This window comes from Oreochromis niloticus, linkage group LG22, assembly GCF_001858045.2.
Source record: "Oreochromis niloticus isolate F11D_XX linkage group LG22, O_niloticus_UMD_NMBU, whole genome shotgun sequence".
Lineage (NCBI taxonomy): Eukaryota > Metazoa > Chordata > Actinopteri > Cichliformes > Cichlidae > Oreochromis > Oreochromis niloticus.
In genome coordinates, this window is record NC_031985.2 from 21429700 (window position 1) to 21450524 (window position 20825).

At 42.1% G+C, this 20825-nt stretch overlaps 2 protein-coding genes across 10 annotated transcripts in view; one reads left to right on the forward strand and one right to left on the reverse strand.

Moving 5' to 3' along the window:
* Positions 1-11099, forward strand: part of spire1a (spire-type actin nucleation factor 1a) — a 34497-nt gene extending 23398 nt beyond the window's left edge. Inside the window, exons 6-21 of one of the 8 annotated variants that reach the window (XM_005478539.4) lie at positions 8-172; positions 305-391; positions 1548-1677; positions 2466-2507; positions 4128-4175; positions 4482-4636; positions 5130-5211; positions 5302-5444; positions 6705-6728; positions 7484-7513; positions 8153-8290; positions 8402-8472; positions 8879-8906; positions 9017-9171; positions 9261-9534; positions 10883-11099. In XM_005478539.4, the coding sequence (XP_005478596.1) occupies positions 8-172; positions 305-391; positions 1548-1677; positions 2466-2507; positions 4128-4175; positions 4482-4636; positions 5130-5211; positions 5302-5444; positions 6705-6728; positions 7484-7513; positions 8153-8290; positions 8402-8472; positions 8879-8906; positions 9017-9171; positions 9261-9522 (1560 nt within the window). In that variant the 3' untranslated portion in view covers positions 9523-9534; positions 10883-11099. Of the gene's footprint in view, positions 1-7; positions 173-304; positions 392-1547; positions 1678-2465; positions 2508-4127; positions 4176-4481; positions 4637-5129; positions 5212-5301; positions 5445-6704; positions 6729-7483; positions 7514-8152; positions 8291-8401; positions 8473-8878; positions 8907-9016; positions 9172-9260; positions 9615-10882 lie in introns of those variants that run through there. The other 7 variants (XM_005478538.4, XM_005478541.4, XM_005478540.4 and 4 more) reach the window with 7 other exon arrangements.
* Positions 11100-13656: 2557 nt separating this feature from the next.
* Positions 13657-20474, reverse strand: klhl38a (kelch-like family member 38a). Of its 2 annotated transcripts, XM_003444065.5 has the most exons (4): positions 19400-20474; positions 15595-16951; positions 15388-15493; positions 13657-15213 (listed from the first exon to the last, which is right to left on the reverse strand). In XM_003444065.5, exons 2-4 carry the CDS (start codon positions 16948-16950, stop codon positions 14924-14926), a joined length of 1752 nt encoding a protein of 583 aa, XP_003444113.1. In that variant the 5' UTR covers position 16951; positions 19400-20474; the 3' UTR covers positions 13657-14923. The 2 variants fall into 2 exon arrangements, with proteins under 2 accessions (XP_003444113.1, XP_013126150.1); XM_013270696.3 differs by lacking the exon at positions 19400-20474 and having other exon boundaries at positions 15595-19311.
* Positions 20475-20825: the final 351 nt, after the last annotated feature.

Genomic DNA, 20825 nt, shown 5'->3' on the forward strand with positions numbered 1-20825 from the left:
CAATCAGGCACGGTTCTGGGTACAGGTGATGAGAGATCTAAGACATGGTGTAAAGTTGAAGAAGGTCCAGGAGCGCCAGTACAACCCACTACCCATAGAGTATCAGCTCACACCCTACGAGATGCTGATGGACGACATCCGTTCAAAACGTTACAAGCTGCGAAAAGTCATGGTGAGGGTGTTTGGAGGTTTTTTTTTTTTTTGTCCTCTGTGTAGTTCAAAGAAGAGCGATGTTTTTGTTCTGTAGCATGACGTTCCAGTTTTTATCACATCTTCATGTTATTTTTTTAATATCTCCTCCCAGGTGAATGGGGACATTCCTCCACGGTTAAAGAAGAGCGCACATGAGGTCATTCTAGAATTCATCAGGTCACGACCTCCTCTCAACCCTGTGAGTCATACAGAACACGCTGACAGTAATTAGTATGGAAACTCAATGAATTCATGCATTGTTATCGACTTTAAGTTGCGATTACACATAATAATATTGTATTTGATATATAGTAGTATTGTGCGTGTAAAAATATTTCAAACAAATTGGCATTACTCTAAAAATGTGTCCTTGCTGACCACATTTTTATTGTTTATTTATGCTTGATTAGCTCTCGGTCACACAAAACTTGAAACCAGTCAGTAACCAGGCAACCACTGGTCAACAGGAAAGCAGTTTGTGAGTGGTTGTTCACGATCGCTAGGGAAAATTGGTTGCAAAGCCATGAAGCTCATTTTTCTGCAGTTTTCCCATTTTAGTGGTCATGGTTGCCAGGGCGCCCACTGCCTGTCTCTTAAGTTGGATTTGCTCTCAGTTATCTAGTGATCCCTTAATGGGCTTTAGCCATCAACCAATACTACAATAGTACCAATTGTAGTATGCTCAAAACACACTTCAAATTATAGCTCGTTTAAGCTGCATCCATGATAAAGTAATTATTTTTTTAATACATATATAATTTTGTTTAGGAAAAAAAACTTTTGTGAGGAAAATATAAAAGTAAATAAAGTGGACATATTAATGTTGCATTAAAAAAAACAAAAACAAATCTTCTGCTGTTATATACTAGATTTGATGGTTTTAATGACATCAGTTTAATTATTGAATCCTTCATTTATTGCTTACTTAACATAAATTAAAAAAAAAAAAAAAAAAGGCATGGTCCTTCGTAGCAATTGTCATGTATGTAATTGGTATAGTATTTAAGTATACCTCATGTACTCCATTTCCAGTACAGTAAAACTGAACTTGGACAGTGATGTGATAATTGTAGCTATATTCAGCACAGCTGTGAAAACGCTCAAGTCTGTGACCTCAATATTTGCTTGTCACTTATGATACCAGTACTCTGCCATACACGATGCTGCAGATACCAGATGTCTGAGTGTGAATGATGACACATGCAAGTCTATCATTACATAAAGATGCTTTTAGCTAAATGATTAATTTTGACTGAGAGAATAGCTGAACGGCGTCATCATGCACTCTTTCAGAGCAGAGGTGTGAGAGGAAAATCTTGGTAATCAAGTACGCACTCCTCTGATTGTCACGACAGGTCTCTGCTCGCAAACTCAAACCACACCCTCCGCGTCCCCGGAGCCTTCACGAGCGACTGCTGGAGGACATAAAAGCGGAAAGGAAGCTGAGGCCGGTTTCACCCGACATGATCCGCAGAAACCGTCTGGGTGAGATGACGACCGACACAAACCCACACTCAGAAATGGCCTGACATACAAGCACGAACTCACACTGCTCTGACTGACACACAAATGTATTGATCTTTAGAAGAAATCTCCTCTGGGGGAGCGTTGCTCTTAACTTTCTGCATGACAGCTTTCAGTGAGCCTAACCCATCCACTCAGGACATAAAACATTATCCATGAATTAATCATTCTTAACTGCAGCCATCATGAGTACTCTAACAGCCTGCTTCCTGCATCGATCTCCTCGCTTTATCAAAGGTGTCAGTGTTAAAACAAGGATCATGCTGACTGCAGCTGTGAGCCTTCATGTGTTTAGTATAGCTGTTACTGCAGTTGCCCAAAGATGCCCAGGTCTCTGCTTTTGACCTTAAGTGACATTACTGATTATGTAATGCCAGTTCCTTTTGAAGTGAGCAGTACATAGATTGTAATCCTCTTTTAGTATATAATGGTTATACATGGACAGCTGAACATGAACAGCTAAAAAAACAGCAGTCTTTACCATCCAGTGTTCTGTGCAGTTCATAGAGCACTCCCTTTGTAAGTGGCTTCGGTAAACTAATGTTGAGTTGTTGCATAATTGTACATATGGGGCAATTCTGTTAAACTGTTTATGAAAATCTGAGATTATGGAGCCATTGCAGATGCGTGGATGTGTTAAACATGGATGATTCTGACATCATCGTCCATTATAACATTTTCTTTGTTTTCTATTTTGCTTCCTTTCTTTTCTTTTTTTTTTCCCTCCCAAATATGGGCATATCTGTCAGTCATGCGACCCCTTAGCATGTCTCACAGCTTTGACTCATCAGGTAAAGTTCATGTCACCTGTTATGTTCCTATTGTTGTGCCCTGTGTTTTATTCCAGGCTATTTTTTTTAGGATTTAGATTCTTGCTTCTCCCTGATTTAAACACACCCCACATACTTCATGCTTGTGTTGTAATAGTGCATTTATGACACACTACTGTCACTTACTGGCTGTTTATTATAAAGACCCTTTCTGTAGGTGAGGGGAAAGATGGGTCAGCACAGTGCACCTTAAAATTAGGATGCGTGAAGCTATGTTGGTAATTTTCTGTTGCTAGGGTGATTATTTTTTTTTTTTTTTACGGGCAGCCTGTGGGCACAAACTCCAGAGAGGGAGGTCATATATATTTTAGGGGAGATGCTAGTCACAGAGGCTGTCTGTGGTATAGCTGTTATGAGATGGCAATTGGGCCAGAGCCAGTAAAGTGAGATTACAAATCATCACTCTCTCTGTGGCTTGCCTGGCCTGCCGGTCATCCTAATCCCCCCCCTCTCAATGTGAGAAGTGAAAGAATTATGTAACGCTGCTGTCAGCAGTCTAACCCCTTAGATAAATGGCTGAGAATGGGAGATGAAGGTTTGAATGTAGCGTTACAGTTCACGAGGTGACCACGATCCAAATTATGTACGAGAATAACTTTTAGCACTGTGGCTGCACTCATTGTCTTTCCCTGCTTCCTCCCCCGCACTTCCCTTCGTACGCCTCTCCCTCTGTGCTTTCTAGTTTACGCACAATGTGTTTAAGCTTGAATATAGACCACTATTGCACAGCGTCCTGTTAATTCACACCCGGGGTCTGTACTATGAAGCGGGCTACAACTACGATCACGCAAAGCGCTGTCAGCCCAGGTTTTCTGATTCCCGCTAGAGGTGGTTTAATTTACATAGAGCTGCATACTTCTCACAAGGAGTTAGATAGATATAGATATAGAGATATAGATATAGAGATATCTAGCGAGAGAGAGAGATTACTAAGAAAATATGAGGAAATAAAAATTAGATTTGATGCCTATAGCGACATGAGGATCGTTGTGTTGCTGCAGACACGGGAAGGAAAACCATCAAAAAATTGCTGACTGTGTGAATGTGTAAGCTAACAGGCTTAGCAACATACTTACAAATATTAGTAATGTCGTGGTTCTCAGACTTCAGAAGTCAAAGAAAAGCTTGCCGTCGGTCCCACCCACTTCTTTTACATCAAGGATTAACACTAAGCAAAGATCCAAGTTGAACATTAGCGATATAAAAGAAAATTGTGAATCTCAACCTCATTCTTCATGGCCCACACTCTGAGACCCACTGGATTAATGTGTCCCTGAGATCAACTCTTGGGTAAGGCTGTCTTAAGTTTGTTCCAGCTGCAACCAAGGTGGTGTTAGAGGCTCAAGTAAAGAACACATATTAAAACTAGAGGGCAGCCTTCCAGAACTTCTTGGAACCCCCCCCCCCCCGGGTTAAACCTAGAGTTACCTCGCTAAGCCCACAAATGCTGCTTCATTGTACAGGCCCTCTGCTCTGACAGATGCTTGTCGCTGTCGAGTCCTCCCCGTGGTTCTAGTCTGGTGTTTGTTAACGTCTGTGTGAGCTCCGACTGAAGATTATATTCCCTTAATTCATCTGCAGGTGCAGGGAAAAGCATCAGCACTCCTCAGGACTTGTTCCGCAGCTCAGGTAAAGCACACACAGAGCGGCGTGTCGTGGCAACTTTGGAGTCTGTGTGACAAAGCAGGAGTGTCGTGAAAATGAGTGCAGTGAAATTGAGGAGAAAATCTGAACCGTTGGTAGTGGCTGAGGTTTATCTTCCTCAATTCTGCCTCTGTGGTGTCCTGTCAGTGTAAAGAAGTCTTTATAACCAGCTACTGAAGGAGCTGACTCGTGATGTGTGGTTTATGTGTACATGTGACATTTGTAACCGTGTCTGTTTAGTTTGCTGGACGCTGTATCTTCCCGCTTTAATCGACTGTGTTTGACCCACAGACACTCCTGATGCTCGGAGGAAGTTGACCTGCAGCACGCATTCACTGTCCAGCAGCATAGCGGGACCAAATCAGGGTGGCGGGCAGGCGCTTAGCCAGAGAAAGAGGGTGCTCAAAGCGCCCACGCTGGCGGAACTGGACGGCTCCGATTCCGATGTAAGACGTCTGATTCTTATTACGCGTGTGACTGATTTGTGTCATGTGACTTAATCAGAATCTTGGTTATTATGCCAAAAGAGCAACAAAATTATACGCAGTCCCATTTAGTACGAAAAAAGAAAACAAACCATCCTAACTTTTTCATGTACAAAATTAAAAAGGAGAATTTCTAATAAACAGTATAAAACAAATATTAAAAAATATGGATATCTATGTATGTGATGGCTTCTTGTACTCAGAGCATCATTATGTCTAAAAGAATCTTATTCCACAATAATGCTATAATATGGTTAAAGTGACGTTCTGATTTAACAGCTAAGCTTCGGAAATGACACGTTAATAATTGGCACACAAACTTGATTGTGGTAATTATTAGTTTTCAATGAATTGACTTCATCAAGCTTCTCAAAACTCTCTCAAAGAAGACCAACGTGCAATTCAGTATTTAAAGCTTTTCACTTAAGCTAATATGTTGTTTTCTGGATGACAGGAGGAAACCACACAGAGCAGCTCCAGCATGTCCACGTCTTTAATAGAAGACACGTCTCCTGACTCCGTCACAGCCACGAAGGGTATTAACTTTTGAACATGGTGTATTACACAAATTAAAAGTTCCCTCTCTGGCAGACTTTTTCATGCATGTTTGTGTCCCATGTCTCCAGCTCCTCCAAAATTCCTGCCCGTCTCCGCCACCCCACAGCCAGACAAGCGACAATCTTCACAGAGGCGGCATTCTATCGAGAAGGAGTCCCCTACCAGCGTCAGGCCTTTCTTACCATCATCCAGACGGAGCTCAAAGTCTTTGGTACGTTATCTTGTGGAGGCTATTTTTTATTTATTTATTTAAAAAAAAAAAAAAAAAAAAGTACCTGCAAGAGCTGCAAGCACACCTAAATGTATTTTTAATGTAAATAGAAATATTACCGTAAAAGCAGATACTCTGAAGCATTTCTGAATGCAGTTCATGACCCACCAGTTTGAAATATGCAGTCAGTTGGATGAAATATCAGCCTCGCTAATCAAAACGAATGGAAACCCATTATTGTGGTTACATCGACTAACAGCACCAGACGTACAATACGTCTGTTGAATTTACTCCCGTCCTGTGACCGGCCATTTGTTTGCAGTGAGGTCACTGGTTTTCTGACTCTGAGCTTGGTCCTATGATTCTAGTGAGGTTGATGGATGTAATTGAAAGCACAGGACAGCCGCTGTATGAAGAGGATTTAGGTCCAGTTGGTTTATTCTCACTATTTATGCATTTCTTTTTTTCAACACTACCAAACCCAGAGGTTCTAATTAAGCCAGACTCGACTTTTAAAAGTCTGTAGTGATGCATGTCAAGAATTAGAAGGGTTTCACAGAGAGAACTTCATATTTTTAGATCTTCGATCCCTAATCCTTTCCAGAATCTTTCATATTTACTGACAAATGTTGCTGATTCTGATGTTTCCATTAAGATCTGTCCAGTTGACAGTAGAAACAACAAACAGTGATGAGATTAATCTAAGACATTTTTGAGTCACTTTTAAAAGTTGGAATAAAAAGTTACTGTTCATTAACCCTAGCATGTTAACTCTTTCTCCCTCAGATGCCTGCTAGGGGTAACCCTCGCTTCTCTTTCTGAGTTAAGCAGTTTGTCTTATTTCAGGCCTGCTTCCAGAACAAAATGACTGAGTGTGCATCAGAAGTTGTCGAGAGGGATTTCTGCCTGTGCAGCTTACTCAGACTACCTTTGGGGAAAAAACTCAATCTATTCTAATGTGTCTCGACCGCATCTTTATATTTAATGAGGTGTCAAAACTTATCATCATGGGTAAAGGGGAGGTTGTCACATGTTGTCTTTAGTGGGGAAAGAGTTTTCCCTGGTTTAAACACCCTCTCAAATATGCTTCATTCATATAAGAAGCTGAAGCTCTTTAGTTAATGTAGAACAGTCAGGTCTTTGTTGCAAATCCCCTCCCTTTCTCGTACTCCTGTTATATCTCATTTACATGTTAACTCTGATTAGCCATCTTCTTCCAAAGACTCACTTGAAATTATTTCCTATTTTCAAATGCTGCAGTTAATGACGGATTCCAGTGGCAAGGTAACTAGGTCAATTTCCTGTTTATCGATCATCTTTTTCTGTTTGTGGGTTTTTTTTTTTGTTTTTTTTTTTGTTCTTTGTTAACCGGAGAAAATCACTTAGTACTAAGGAATGCATGCGTGCAAGGGAGAAAGTGATTTAACGGAATGCCATCAAGATTGTAAGATGCAGCCCGAAGCCTATCACTATAGCCGGCTTCTTCAACGGTGTTTGCATTGCTAGATGTACTCCGTGTGGTTTAGTTGAGGGAGCTGGCTGTATAGTGTGTGCAAGAGGCAGCACACAAGCTTTGTACTAGGATTTGGCACAGACCGAGGTCTATGTGAGGACACCTGATTGGGTGAAGTTCAGGTGGGCAGCGGATGAGTGAAAGAATTATAATTGAGTAAAAGCAAGGCTGCAATGTCAGCGAACAGCCTTCCTATTGAGGGGTACATTGAGATCAAAAATGAAATGTCAAACCAGATATATTTGTTAAAAATTAATTAATCCTATGTGCTCATGCAAGTTTGAATGTGATGATGTAATGCAGAAGTTTTTTTTTTTTTTTTTGTATATCTTTTATTAGATTTAATGCTTGATAACAAAGTTGGCTGTAAGCTGATGATGTAACTGACAGACTCTGAAAATACCACCTAATGGGTTCATGCAGTTCTTGTATTAAATTTTACTCAGCGTACTGTGTGTGATTAGCTCGTTGGAATATAAGGTCCTGCTTCTGTGTAAATGTCCTGTTCCTTGTGTCTGCTGGTCAGGTGGATGCCGGCAGTGGCGCTCAGGGCTCGGTATGTCGCCACTACTGCAAAACATCTAATTGTATCACCTCCAAGCACTGTGTGGGGAAACCATCCTGAATGGCGTATAATTCAATCGGCTTGTTTTTTAGATGAATGGGACCTTGTGTTGTAACTGCTTGAGTGAATGCAACATCTGTGGTGCTCTGAAAATAACTCAGGGAAGATTATATACGAGGAGAGATCTTATATAAGCACTCAATACCAGCAAATGATGATCAGTAGATGTGCTCCCTGAGACATTTTCACCCCTGTGGACTTCTTTTGTAAAACTCCAGATGAGATCTCAGCTGGCACCATGATGGGGGATCCTTACAGATTGTTTCCTTGGAAACATCTGGTGTATAACAGGAGCTCAAAACGTGTTTTTTGACAGAGAATAAAGCAAATCTGGATTAAAGTAAAGAAATCCAAGAGTTGTGGTTCCAGCATGGGAGGTGTTGTGTTGCATCACATGGAGGTTCTGCATTTATTTTCACGGCGGCGGTGTGAAACTTCCATTCTTACATCTCATTGCACGTTTAGGTGATGTGGTGTGCAGTGGGGGATTTTTGTTTGGGTTTGTCAAACACATCACTGTCTGTGTGTCTGTGAGCGTGGTTTGCTGATATGATGCGCGTTCCCCTGCAGGAGGAGTTCTGTTACCCGGTGGAGTGTTTGGCTCTGACGGTGGAGGAGGTGATGCACATCAGGCAGGTCCTCGTCAAGGCCGAGCTGGAGAAGTTTCAGCAATACAAAGAAATCTACAACGCTCTCAAGAAAGGAAAGGTACAAAACCACCTGTGAACTTATGGTTTTCTCTCAAAGCGATAATTTGTCACATTGATTTGAAACAGTAATGCACCTTCCTCACCTCAATTTTTGTCCTCCCCCGTCCAGCTTTGCTTTTCTTGCAGGATTAAAAGGTTCTCCATCTTCACCTGGTCCTATACATGCCAGTTCTGCAAAAGGTAAATTGAATCGCTGTTAAAAGGACAGCTCGACTTAAAGAGGGAGACTCCACCGTTTCGACTAATGGCCGGTATTCCATTAGTCGATAAATCTACTGGATGCATATGATGAGTAGTTTTACATTTGTAATTGTTTTTCCTCAAACACGTATGTTATTTAAAGTGCTGTCTGCAGTATAGTTGAGATTTTCAATGGGGAAAAAAAATCTGAAGTGTATGAAAAGAAGTCTGGTTTCTTTAGCCTCGACTCAAACTATCTACTGTAGGAACTCGTCTCTCTGGCTCTGCTGCATTAGTTTCTGTTTTAAGCTTTAACTGACAGTTTGACAGGAGTGCAGTACAAAATCAGTGAAGTGGTTTTCATGAATTTCCAGCTTATCAGGTTTTTTTTTCCTTTTATCTCCAGACCTGTGTGTTCCCAGTGCTCGAAAAAGGTACGAGACTGTCGACTCCTACTTGAAACTTCAGTTTAGTATTTGACACTCATTCATTAAGACCTACCTGAGCCTTTTTAGTTCAGTTGTTTTCTATCTCTTTGCCTCAGATGCGGCTGCCGTCTAAGCCCTATTCTACCCTGCCTATCTACTCTCTGGGTCCCAGTGCTGTGGTTAAAGAAGACACAGGCACATCTTCTGCCCCAGCTGAGCCAGAAAAGCAACCCTTTGGGTCTGCGCACGCCCGGCACAGTCTGCGCAGAAGGTGACTTAATAATTGGGCATCATCATGATGTGGCTACGACTGCTTTCCTGTGTGTGCAGAGATATTCACTCACAGTTGTCTCTGTTCAGGTTGTCCAAGCACAGCATCAGCAAAGACGGGCGGTCGCAGGACGAGCTAGAGCTGCCCAAGGAGCTCACTGAGGACTGGGTCACCATGGAGGTCTGTGTGGACTGCAAGAAGTTCATCACGGAGACCATCACCTCCAGCAGGCGCAGCCTGTGCGTGGCCACCAAGCGGGCCCGCCTCAATCGCAGAACCCAGTCGTTCTACATGTCGTCGTCCAGCTCTGTCAACTTCAGGCCTTCGGAGCGAACCATCAATGAGATGTAGAACATCGGACTGGTTGGTGCACTTTAAGTTAAGCTTTGTCATTCAATTAAAAAACAAACAAAAAAAACAACAAAAAACCCAAAACAAAAAAAAACCCAACCCTCCCACAGTGATGTGTGTACATAAAGTGGAGATTTGCAAAGAAGTAAGAAGTGACCATGTGGCCAGTTCATTCCAAGCTAAAGCTAGTAAAGTTTCTGATACTTCATCCTCCTCTCAGATTGACTGAGAAGAGGGATGCACTGTCGGTCACAGCTGGTCAGGACCCTGTAGTCTGTCACAGAGGGCAGCCGAGTTTCTGCATGTGGCTGACGTTATCGAAGGTAAATGGAGCTGCTGATGTCACCATCGTGAGCCGGGGTAAGGGTGGGTGGGAGCGAATGACACAGAAAGCCAAAAGATGCAGTGGTATCGTGTAAATAGTTCAAAGGCCCAATCATAGTAAGTTTTCCAGTTCCTGTTTACGTCTAGCACTCAGGAAGAACAAACGATTGTCTTTTGACAGAAATGCACTGTAGATCCTCCCGTCAGGTCTGCTGGGGTAGATGTCTGCCAGTCCCCTGCCCCTCTGATTCTTCCAGCAACACTTATGCCAAAAGTTACATCTCTTCTGTTTTTTTTTTTTTTTTTTTTTTTTTTTTAAAGCCAGTTTAAATGTATATTTGCTATGATCTCATGTGGCTGTTACAGCACGTTGAGGGGTTAAAAATAGCCTGGTTATTTTTCTGGGTGGGTTTTAGTATTTAATTAAAAATGTATAATCAATTCTGTGCCTGGTGCCAAAATGTAATTTCTTTCTCTGAATGCCTTTTGTAGTTACGGACCTACTGTACATACATGTGATGAACTAAGCGAGGGAGCAAATTTTAGGGTTAATCCAAGGTTTGGTTTCTCACCATTCAGCGCTCTAGGCTGGCAATAGAAGCACAGACGTGTCGGGTTCGTGAGTGTGTACATGTTGTATATCTTAACTGTTCCAAAATTTGATTTAATATAAATCTGTAACAAAGTATAATTTTACCACGTTTTAGGATTTCTGCCTCAAGAGTTTCTTTATTGGAAAAAGTTGTTGATTATTATTCTTATTACTATTATTATTATTATTATTAATGTTATTATGTTTCTGTCAATATAATATTAAAGTTTTATTTCTGTTCTTGTATGGTTTATAAACTTCTCAGTGTTATACCCTTCTAAATCACAAATAGCACTTTTACTGGATCAATTTATTGTTTATTTTGGTTCATTTATGTCTTAAATGATTATGATTTATGTTTTTTGGTTTGGTTTTTTTTCACCTCTTGGGGGTTCATAGTGCCATTTTTTTTTTTTTTTTTTTTTTTTTTTTTTTTCCCCCCAGAGTTCCTCATGAATGAAAATGTGTTTGAGCGACTTCTGGCTGCTTCACAGGAAGGACTAATTACTGAATCCACTAGAAACACACCACTGAATTGAATGTAGGCACTTTAAGTATAGGACTGTCATCCTTTACCAATATTTTAGCCTTTTCAAATCACAGTCTCACACATGTGTTCAAAGTGTGTGTGTTTGGGGGTAAAAAGTTGTTACAAAATGAACACAAATCCTAACTAGCCTGTTCAACGATGATGCCATGTTCCAATGAAATAGTCCATCTGATAAGTTTTATTTTAGAGATCTGTAAAGGAATGTGTGCATGCTGTACTGTGCTTTTTTTTTTTTTTTTTTCTTCTTTTTTTTTTTTGTTTATCAAGGAAATTCTAATAAAATCATCATGATTCTTAAGTCTGACTCGGTTGCCCTGTTACAGAGTTCACCCTTATATGCCTGCAGGCTTACAGAGCACTGTGCAAACCTGTGTTAGGCAGCAGAGGGCGATAGAGGCAAAATAAACATGAAATGTGTTTCCTCTCCATCAGCCTGCAGGCACGAGGACATCAGGTGGTAAAGGATCTGCATTGCAGACGGATCCATAAGTTTTTGGACGACCACATGTTATGTTTTGTTGTTGTTGTTGTTGTTTTTTTTCTTTTACCTCTTGCCTGTCGACATCACTGCAGAGGACTTTCAGGTTTAGAAATTATAACCATTTCTATACAATTTGTATCGTTATCCGTTTTCAGAGGCTCAAAATTAATTGAACAATTGAACGATAACAAATGTTGAACTCCTTTAATATATTTAACTGAAAAATGAAGTCCAATGAGATGTTGGGACGCATCAAAGTGATGGAAAAGGAATGCATTCAATATCAAAAGACCATGTAAGAATACTGAAGTGGATGATGACGGAATTATTTTCATGGTTAAGAAAAGCAAATAACATCTGACCGAGTCAAGAACACTTGAGGGGCAACCCACTGATTACACTCAAGAACAGGAAGTCCAGATTTGCTAGAAAACATCCTGCACAGTCCTAGAAACAAAATCTTTGGACCAGTGAAACCGAGATGAAGTTGAATAATGGGAAGAGAAAAGTATGGAGAAGGAGAGAAATCGCTCATGCAAACTACACCTGGTGGAGGTAATTTTATGGCATGGGCTACCGCTGCGACCGCCACTGTGTATTGATAATGTGACTGCTGATCGAAGCAGCTGGATGAATTATAAAGTGTGCAGAGCTATACTCTCTGCTCAGGTTTAGACAAATGCTGCAAAACTAACTGGACAAAGCTTCACAAATGGATAGCAACCCACCCGAGCTCATCTCAGGAAAGCAGCTTTTCGGTGACTGAATGGAGATAGATGGCGACTAAAGTAAAGAGGCAGAGGATGTCAAAGCAAGAAGAGCAGCACAAGTTCATGGGCTGCAGACTTCAGGGAGTAAAAAATATTAAAAACGATCCGTATAATTAAAATTATGTTAGTTTATTCATTCTGAGCCTCTGAAATTGGGGAACTATTAACACAATACATTTGTTAAACCCTTTAAACTGAAACTGAAAGTCTGCACTTCAATGACAGTTTTATTTTTTACAGATTTTTTTTAAAATTTACTTTTTAATATTTTTTATTTGTTTGACTTAAAACCCACCATGTACAGAAGCAAAAACACAAAAGCTGCATCCCAACAATCTTTCATTTTTCAGTAGCTTGTTAAAAAATATTTAGTGTAAGGCTCATACTGATGGATAATAAATGAAGCATGTTACTATATATATATATATATATATATATACATACATGTATTCTTCTTCCTCCACACACAGAATAGGCAATGATATGCTACCCCTTAATGGGTTAGTAACAGATACTGAAAATAACCTGCCCAGGCCACAGCCTCCCTTAAGGGTGACCCTCACACACTGGTTTCTATGGAAAGGTATTGAGCAAACACAGAGTCTGTAAACAATCTGAGAAGGCTGTGTATTTAGCAGCAGCTCAGTGGAAGGTTTCACTGGGCTTTCTTACATTCTCATCTGGTTGACTGAGCTGAGCACGTGACTGCCGGTGACATAATCGGAAAAGTCACTGCGTTGGTGGATTCAGCATTTTGAGTTTAGACATTAAGCTCATTTTGCAAGCAGGAGTTGTTGAATGCATTCACACAGGGTTACAGAGAGGCATTTAGAGGGACCAGGCTAACAAGGAGCCATTTAACTCCGAGACAGTGATGAAATTCCCATTTGGTCAGTGCTTGTAGGCAAGTTTCAGCATTTCCACTAACACTAATGGACGAGCATTAAAGCGTAAGAGTGAAATCTGATCCCAAATCTCTTCCCCTCAGGTCAGCTTTGCTGGAGGGCTAGTTTTAAGTAGGCCATATACCTTGCAAACAGTGAGCCTCTCAGGGGGACAGTGGTAACCGGATATGAAGCCTTCACGTGGAGCTTCTCATACCAGACGCTCTGCATGAGGAGAATGCGCCCTGAAGGGTCAAGAGGTTGACACTCACATAAAGAAATGCATTCACTACATTCCAGGAACATCCCAATATTTTAATGGGTTTTGCACTGGTGTTTAATGATGTACGGAGAGCAAATGTGTCACCTGACAACCAGAACATGTTTCTGCATTAATGGTGTTCCCTCATGCATGAGGGGGTCGTGACTCAGCTAGTCTGCAGGCAAATTACGAACCTGCTCAAAATGAAGACTGATAAGCTAAACAAAGATGCTGATCTGTTTTCATGTGCAGAAAGAATCATTGAAACAAATTAGAAATTTGACTTTCTCTTTAGTACATAATCACAACATTTATGCACATCGTACAAGTAATAGCGCATACAAAAATAAAGAGGAAGTCTCTTAATGTGCAAGTAGCAGCAATGCATTGTTCAGTTGATTCGTGAGAAAGTCTCAAACATTAAGATGCATACCACAAATTATCCAATAATGGAGTTACCAAGGGCTGGAGCAAAACACTGAATGCATGCTCCATGAGGGACAAGAGGTCTGTAGGACACAGAGGGATGTAATGGCAATCAAAGTCTTGACAGGTAAGGATTTCTTTCTGTATGACTATGATTTCCCAAATGAATAAAAAATTAATTCCAGATCAGTTGGTATGATTATGCCAGACCACCTTTAGGTTGCCCCTGGTGTCTGATGTAGCCCGTAAACACAAAAAAAGGATCTCTAACAACATTTTTTTACTCATGCCCGCTCACAGCAGGCCACAGTGCTGTCTTTATCTAATGACATTTGCGTGCACGGTGAAATATGAATGTAAACCACCATTGAAATATTTGCTCACAGATCTTGGACTGATCCAAAACGTCACATCTTTGCATACTGGTTCTGCCATGTTTTAAGCAGACATCTTTAAAACAGAACAAGCTTTGTTGGGTTTTAACTGAAAATCAACCCCCCAAGACTGGAATAAAGTTGCTACAGGTGAGAAAAAAAAAGTTCTTCTTTGCAAAACTTCACCAAAAATCAGAGCAAGTACAACTTTGCAGTAGCCCTTATTCTCATTAATCAGTGCCCTCTGATACACATCTGGGTCAGGAAGGAATGTATTATTTTTTTTACCTATAAAGTGCAAATTATTAACCAGTTTCAGTTTTGTCAAGAGTTAAGTGCAGCTGCCATACAGAGTGACACGCTGTGTTCAAATATCTTGGAAAATACAGTATTAACACATTTAGTTTGCTTTATACAAGTGTATCCATCTGCGGAAACAGCTTTTAAACAGCTGTTTGGATTACATACGTGTCCGAGCAGCTGCCTCTCATCATTTCTGGGGTTCTCGGTTCACTTCCGTCCCAGATCCTTAGAAATGACACCTCTGCGTGCCAGCTGAGCTCTTCTTCTCTGATGCAGATGAAAGTCAGCCCGGCCTTAAATGCCACTTTACTGAGCTGCGTGGAAGAATGGTGTCACTCTGACATGGTTTCCCATTTCTGTTAGAAGCCAATAAATAATGGCAAAGGGCAGGTGAAGATCACAATAAAAAGGAGCAAGTGGTGATTAGATGGTGGGTCATGGTGGGTTGGGTCTGTTGGAAACGCAGACTAGCGGGAGAGAGCCGTGGTCGAACAGCTTGTACGGCAGAGAACCTTTAGAGGTCCAAACGTCTGTTTTTGGGTCGTAGCACTCGAAGCAGTCCGAGTCCTCGATGACGTCGTGGCCATTCAGGATGCGTCCACCGGTGACGTAGATCTTGCCGTTGATCACTGTAGCACTGTGATGCATTCGTCGCTCCTTCAGGTTCTCACACTTGAAGAATTTGTTGGCTTTGGTGTCGTAGGCTATCATTCGCGTGGTGTACCCTGGAGATTAGATGGTTGGTAAGTCATTGTAAATTACATATAGTCAACAAATCCCAAAGTCGACCAATCAGGTCGAAATCTGAGTCAGACTATATTAGGCCATATTTTAGCGTAAAACAGCTGCTGAGAACAACGGTTTTCCTCAGTTTTTTAAAAGTAAAAATGTGTCCTTACCTCCTATGATATAGATCTTGTCGTCTATAACGGCGGCAGGAGCACAGACATTTTTCACTGTCCTTGTCTCTAATTTGGACCACAGATTGCGAGCGATGTGATACACCTGTGTCACAGCACAAACACCATCAATCAGCCTTTTTGGTTTTCCTGAGCATCACAGGCTGTTCTTCACTGAATGCTAACTTTGACTGAAGCCTTCCTTACCTGAATCAGCCTGACTGGGTTCTGCATGGCGTCCTCCCCTCCAAAAACATAGATCTTCTGATCACTGGCTGCAACAGCTGGATGAAGCACGGCTGTGGGCATGGGTGCCATGGCCTCCCACTGGTTAAACATACTGTTATATCTCTCTACTGATTGAGAGATGCGCTTATCTACACCGATGCCTCCTAACACAAAAATAAAGTGCAGGTATGAGACGCTTTGGTGGGCATATCGTGGCTCCAGCATGGGCTCGGCAGTTCTCCACTGGTTCGTTTTGAGGGAGAGTGTGTAAACTGTAGCGCTGACCGAGCTGTCGCCTGACGTCATGCAGAGGCTGAGCCCGCCGAGGACGTAGAGGATACTGTGAATGCACACATACGCGGCTTTGTAGAGGCGCAAGGGGAGCTTGGCCAACCACTGCCAACGCTGAGTCCTTTCGTCATAGAGTAACGCTTCCCTTGAAGTCTGTTCGTTGTTTTTGCGTCCTCCAACTACCACCAGCGTTTCTCTGCAGGTATAACGTCTCGGTGTGGTCCACAGAGGCTTCAGCTCACGGCTGCACTTGGCACTGACTGTAAGCATTAGGCGGCGGACTGACTCGATTATCTCAGTGCAAAGGCTGGAGCTCTGCACCAGTGGATCATTGGCAATGAACTGGAAGAGGTAAGTTGGGTGGATGTAGCGCAGACGGACTTTCTTGAAGAGATCGTGGATTGCGCCCCGTCGTGAGAACGGGTCATGATGGATCCACGCCAGCAGGGTCTCAAACACTTGTTCCTCCTCAGCACAAAGTCGGTCGTCTTCTAGGTAACACATGAGCTCCGGGAGAGACAACTCACAGAAATCTTCTGTAGCGGCCACGTCAGAGAAGGACCTCACAGCCATCTCCTTAGCCCTCTCCTTCAAGCTCTCACAGTGAAGGATCTCAGACAGTCGGATCATGCTCAGGCAGTTTTCCGGGCTCAGCTGCTCCTGGAGGAACACGGAGCAGGCTTCAAAGAGGCTTCCGTAATGAAGCATGGAAGCTGCCTGCATGAGTGGGAGCACAATGTCCATGGTGATGGTGATGCAGCCCGTATAAACATAGTCCACAATGCCAATGAGCACATTTGAAGAGATTCCCTTCAGATTCACGCGCGCCTGGCTGCTCTCCAGAAAGTTACTGCAGAACATGGCACGGAAGTACGGGCTGCTGGACACCAGGACGTTCCTGTGGCAGGGGATCTCCTGGTGTTCAGTGCAGAGCAGGACGTCCGTCAGGATGCGCTCCTGCCGGAGGACGTTGAGCTTTGCGAGCAGGTGAGAGGGAAGTTCAGCGTCTTTGAAAGAGAAAACATCTTGTGGTCTGGTGGCCATTCTGCAGAAGGGAGGACAAAGCAGGAATCATTTTGTGACTGTTGTATTTTTGTTTTCCAGTGGGAGAAGGTGGACTGAGTATGCTGAGGATGTGATTACTCTAAATAAATATTAGTGATGACCACATTTTTTTTATTTGCTTGCATCTGCTCTCTGTGTACCATCCTCCTCTGTCACACTAACCATGTCCTCCTTCACTACATCCATCAATCATCTTTGTGTTCTTCCTCTTTTCCTCATGTATTCCTAAAATATCCAGTGTCTATCCTCTGCACATGTCCAAACCATCTCAGCCTTGCACCTCTAGCTTTGTCTCTAAACTGCTCGACCTGAGCTGTCCCTCTGATTTCTGGTCAGTCCCAGCGAAAATACTGACGTCTTTACCCTGCCACCTTCAGCCCAGCCTCCTGTCTTTTTGTTTGTGTCACCATTTCCACACTAAACATCACAGCAGGTCTCACTACCATCTTGTAAACCTTCACTTCACTCTTGCTGCTATCCTTCTGTCACAAATCACACCTAACACTCGTCTCCACCCACTCCACCCTGCCTTCACTCTCTTCTTCACCTCTCTTGTGCACTCTCTGTTGCTTTGGATAGCTGACCCCGGTTTTTAAACTCATCCACATTCATGACCTTTTCACAGCTTCACTGTTACATTCGTCTCCCTCTCATTCAAACACATGTGTTCTCTTTTGCTCCTCCTGACTTTCATTCCTCTTCTCTGCAGTGCATACCTCCACCTCTCCAGGCTCTCTTCCACCTGCTCCCTCGTCTCACTACACACCACAATGTCATCTGGAAACACGAAAGCTCATGAACTGACCTCATCTGTCAACCTGTCCAACAACACTGCAAGCAAGAAGGGACATGAAACCAAACCCTGATCCCACCCCCACCTTGAAACCATCATTCACTCCTACCATACACGTCACCGGTGACCTCATACATGTCCTGCACCACCCTCACATACTTCTCTGCTGCTCCTTTCATATGCTTTCTCTAGATCCACAAAGACGCAGTGCAACTCCTATACACCTCTCCATCAACACTCTCAAACCCTGCTTCACATCTGTAGAGCACTTTCTCAGCATGAAGCCATACTGCTGCTCACTGATCCTCACCTCTCTTCTTATCCTAGCTTCAACAAGTCTTTCCTCTATCTTCATGGCCCGGCTCATCAGCTTCATCCCTCTGTAACCCTTGTTCTTGAAAATCAGTACCAGTGAACTTCTTCTCCATTGCTCAGTCATCCTCTCACTCTCCAGGACTGTGATAGCTGCCCTCGTTTCCTCCTTCCTAATCCTCTGTCCTTCCTGATTTACTAACCGTTCTCCATCCATCCTCCTCTCTCTAATTTTCTTTATTCATGAGCTCCACAAAGTGCATCAATTCGATTCACAAGTGTGATTTTAATAAATTTGTATTTGCAACAACTTAATCATGCATGCTTGGAAAACCGTGTGATCTGGTTCATAACAAAGCCTTTCACTTATTCGTCTCCTCTCAAACTCTTAAACCTCCCACGTAGCAGCTCTTTAATGTGAATGACTGACTCACAGACTTCTGCTCCAAATCCCGTCTAAATGATCTCACAGGATTCGTGTGCCATTAGGGCTTATTTCAGTAATCAAGCTGCCCATCATCACTGACATAAACAGAACTGTATCAGCAGACCATCTGTGTTTGTCTCTGCAACCCATCTCTCTCTGGACTGGCCTCACACGCTCTCTTGTTATTTTTTCTATATGTCATGTTTTCTGTCTTAGTCCCAGTGCGTCTCTCTCTGGCTGGAGGGTTTGTGATGATCCTATTGTTTAAAGAGCATGAATTTCATTGGGCTATTAGCAACATTAAGTCTTCAAATCATCCCCGTGCCAGCTACCGATTTACTCCCACTTACATGGCCCAGCCTGTCTGATATATTTAGACCACTAATCATTATTGTATATTATTAAATGCCAATAGCTGTGAGTGGCATTTCACAACTGGGAGTTTGAACTCAGACTTCAAACAAGAGCTGCTGGTGGAGCTGCAGAACCTCTCATGATAAACTGCATCTGAATTTAAAAATAATCCATCTGCACCTTAATCAGTTCGTCAACAGTGGTGATGGTGATGAATTAATCATGTACGCAGCTTAAATTATTACACTTTTGAGAGACAGTTTATACCATGGCATTATATTTTTGAGAAACATTTCCAGTCTAAATAAAGACATTTAATAAAATGCAATGACTCACTCCTTTAAACGCCCAATAAATAAGAGGAAACATTTTAACCAGAAAATATAGATTCTTAACTAAGAGTTATGCTAATACAAAAGAAATTTCACATTTGAAGATTTAATAATAAAACTGGAGTTAAACTGAGGAGTTTGAGACAAACATCTGTGTGAACAAGATGATTCCAGTTCATCAGCAGTATCTGTGATTAGCTCAGCCCTTACCTCCTGTCCTCGGAGGACCAATATTATCCAAAGTTGTCAGTCTTGAGATAAAAAAAAAGGATTAATTCCAAATGAAAGACAGTTTAAGCATTACCCAGAGAGAAAATGGGTAGTGACTCAGGGAAGGGTTTCCAGTTAGGCGCTGTGGAGATTGCCATGAGGCCACTGTGTACATTCCTACAGCTAAGAATAGTATCCTGGGCCACTGTGACTCCAGCCGGGCCTCTCATGTGACACAGCGCTGTTTGGTACCCAGCTGCCAGCTTAACAACTCAGCCAGGGTCCAGCGGAGGGAGTGTTTACAATAGCCGCAGGAAGGGGAACCATCACAGGGTCCTGACTCAGCCATTGTTCCCACCCAGGCTGGTCTTTCATCAAAGTGTCCCCGAGCTGCTAAACCTTGTCCATCTTCTAGTGCCGTCCAAGTTCATCCCTCCTCCTCCTCTTCCCCCTTCCTCATGTGTGTAACCCAGGATGTAGTCAAATATAGAAAGGTGCTGATGGGTCACTTTGATCAGGAGAAACAGCTGTAAGAACTGGGCTCAGTTTTATAGGTGTGGTGGTGTTTCTGTTTGTGTCCATGAACGTGCACAACTGGACGTGACCACTGTTGCTATTAATCACCTGTTTGACAGTTAACTCGTTGCACTGTGTGTGTCAAATCATCAAGAAGTATTTGCCATACCTTTAAAAGTTGAGCAACCAAACGTGGGGCACAGGTACATTTTAGGCCCATGGAGGTCCACATTTATATCAGATATCATGATGTCATCATGTTGCCAGGTTGCTTGGCAACATGATGGCTAAAATGACTCATTACCGGCATTTATGCACCTGTAACACCTTATAAAAGCGTCATATAATTTTTATTTCGCATCAGTAACATCTAATTTCTATCCAAAAAAGCTGAATTATGTGTAATGATGTCATTATGTTGCCTGACAACCACATAGCAACTGGCCAAAACGACCCATTATTAGCAGTTATGTATCTCTAACAGCTTATAAAAGCGTCATATAATTTTTATTTCACATCAGTATCATCTAATTTCTATCCACAAAAGTTTAATTATGCATAATGAGTATAAAATGATGCAAAAAAATGCAGGCTACCTGTTTTGTAGCATTTGTGCACCTGTAGCACCTTATGAAACCATTCTTTCTTCTTTTTAATTTCATGACAGTACATAACTTACATCCAAAAAAGCTGAACTACATGCCTGGCAATCACCTAGCAACGGGCTACAGTCACTCATTTTTAGTACATAAACATCTGCCAGCCTATTTTTGAAAAACAGACCAAAAACTACTAGGATCAGCATTTACTACTTTCAAAAATACATGCAAATTTAAAAGGACGTAATACATTACAGAGAAGTGTTTTGTTGATAGCGATCGGTGACTCTGAAAGTTGAGGCCTGGACCTC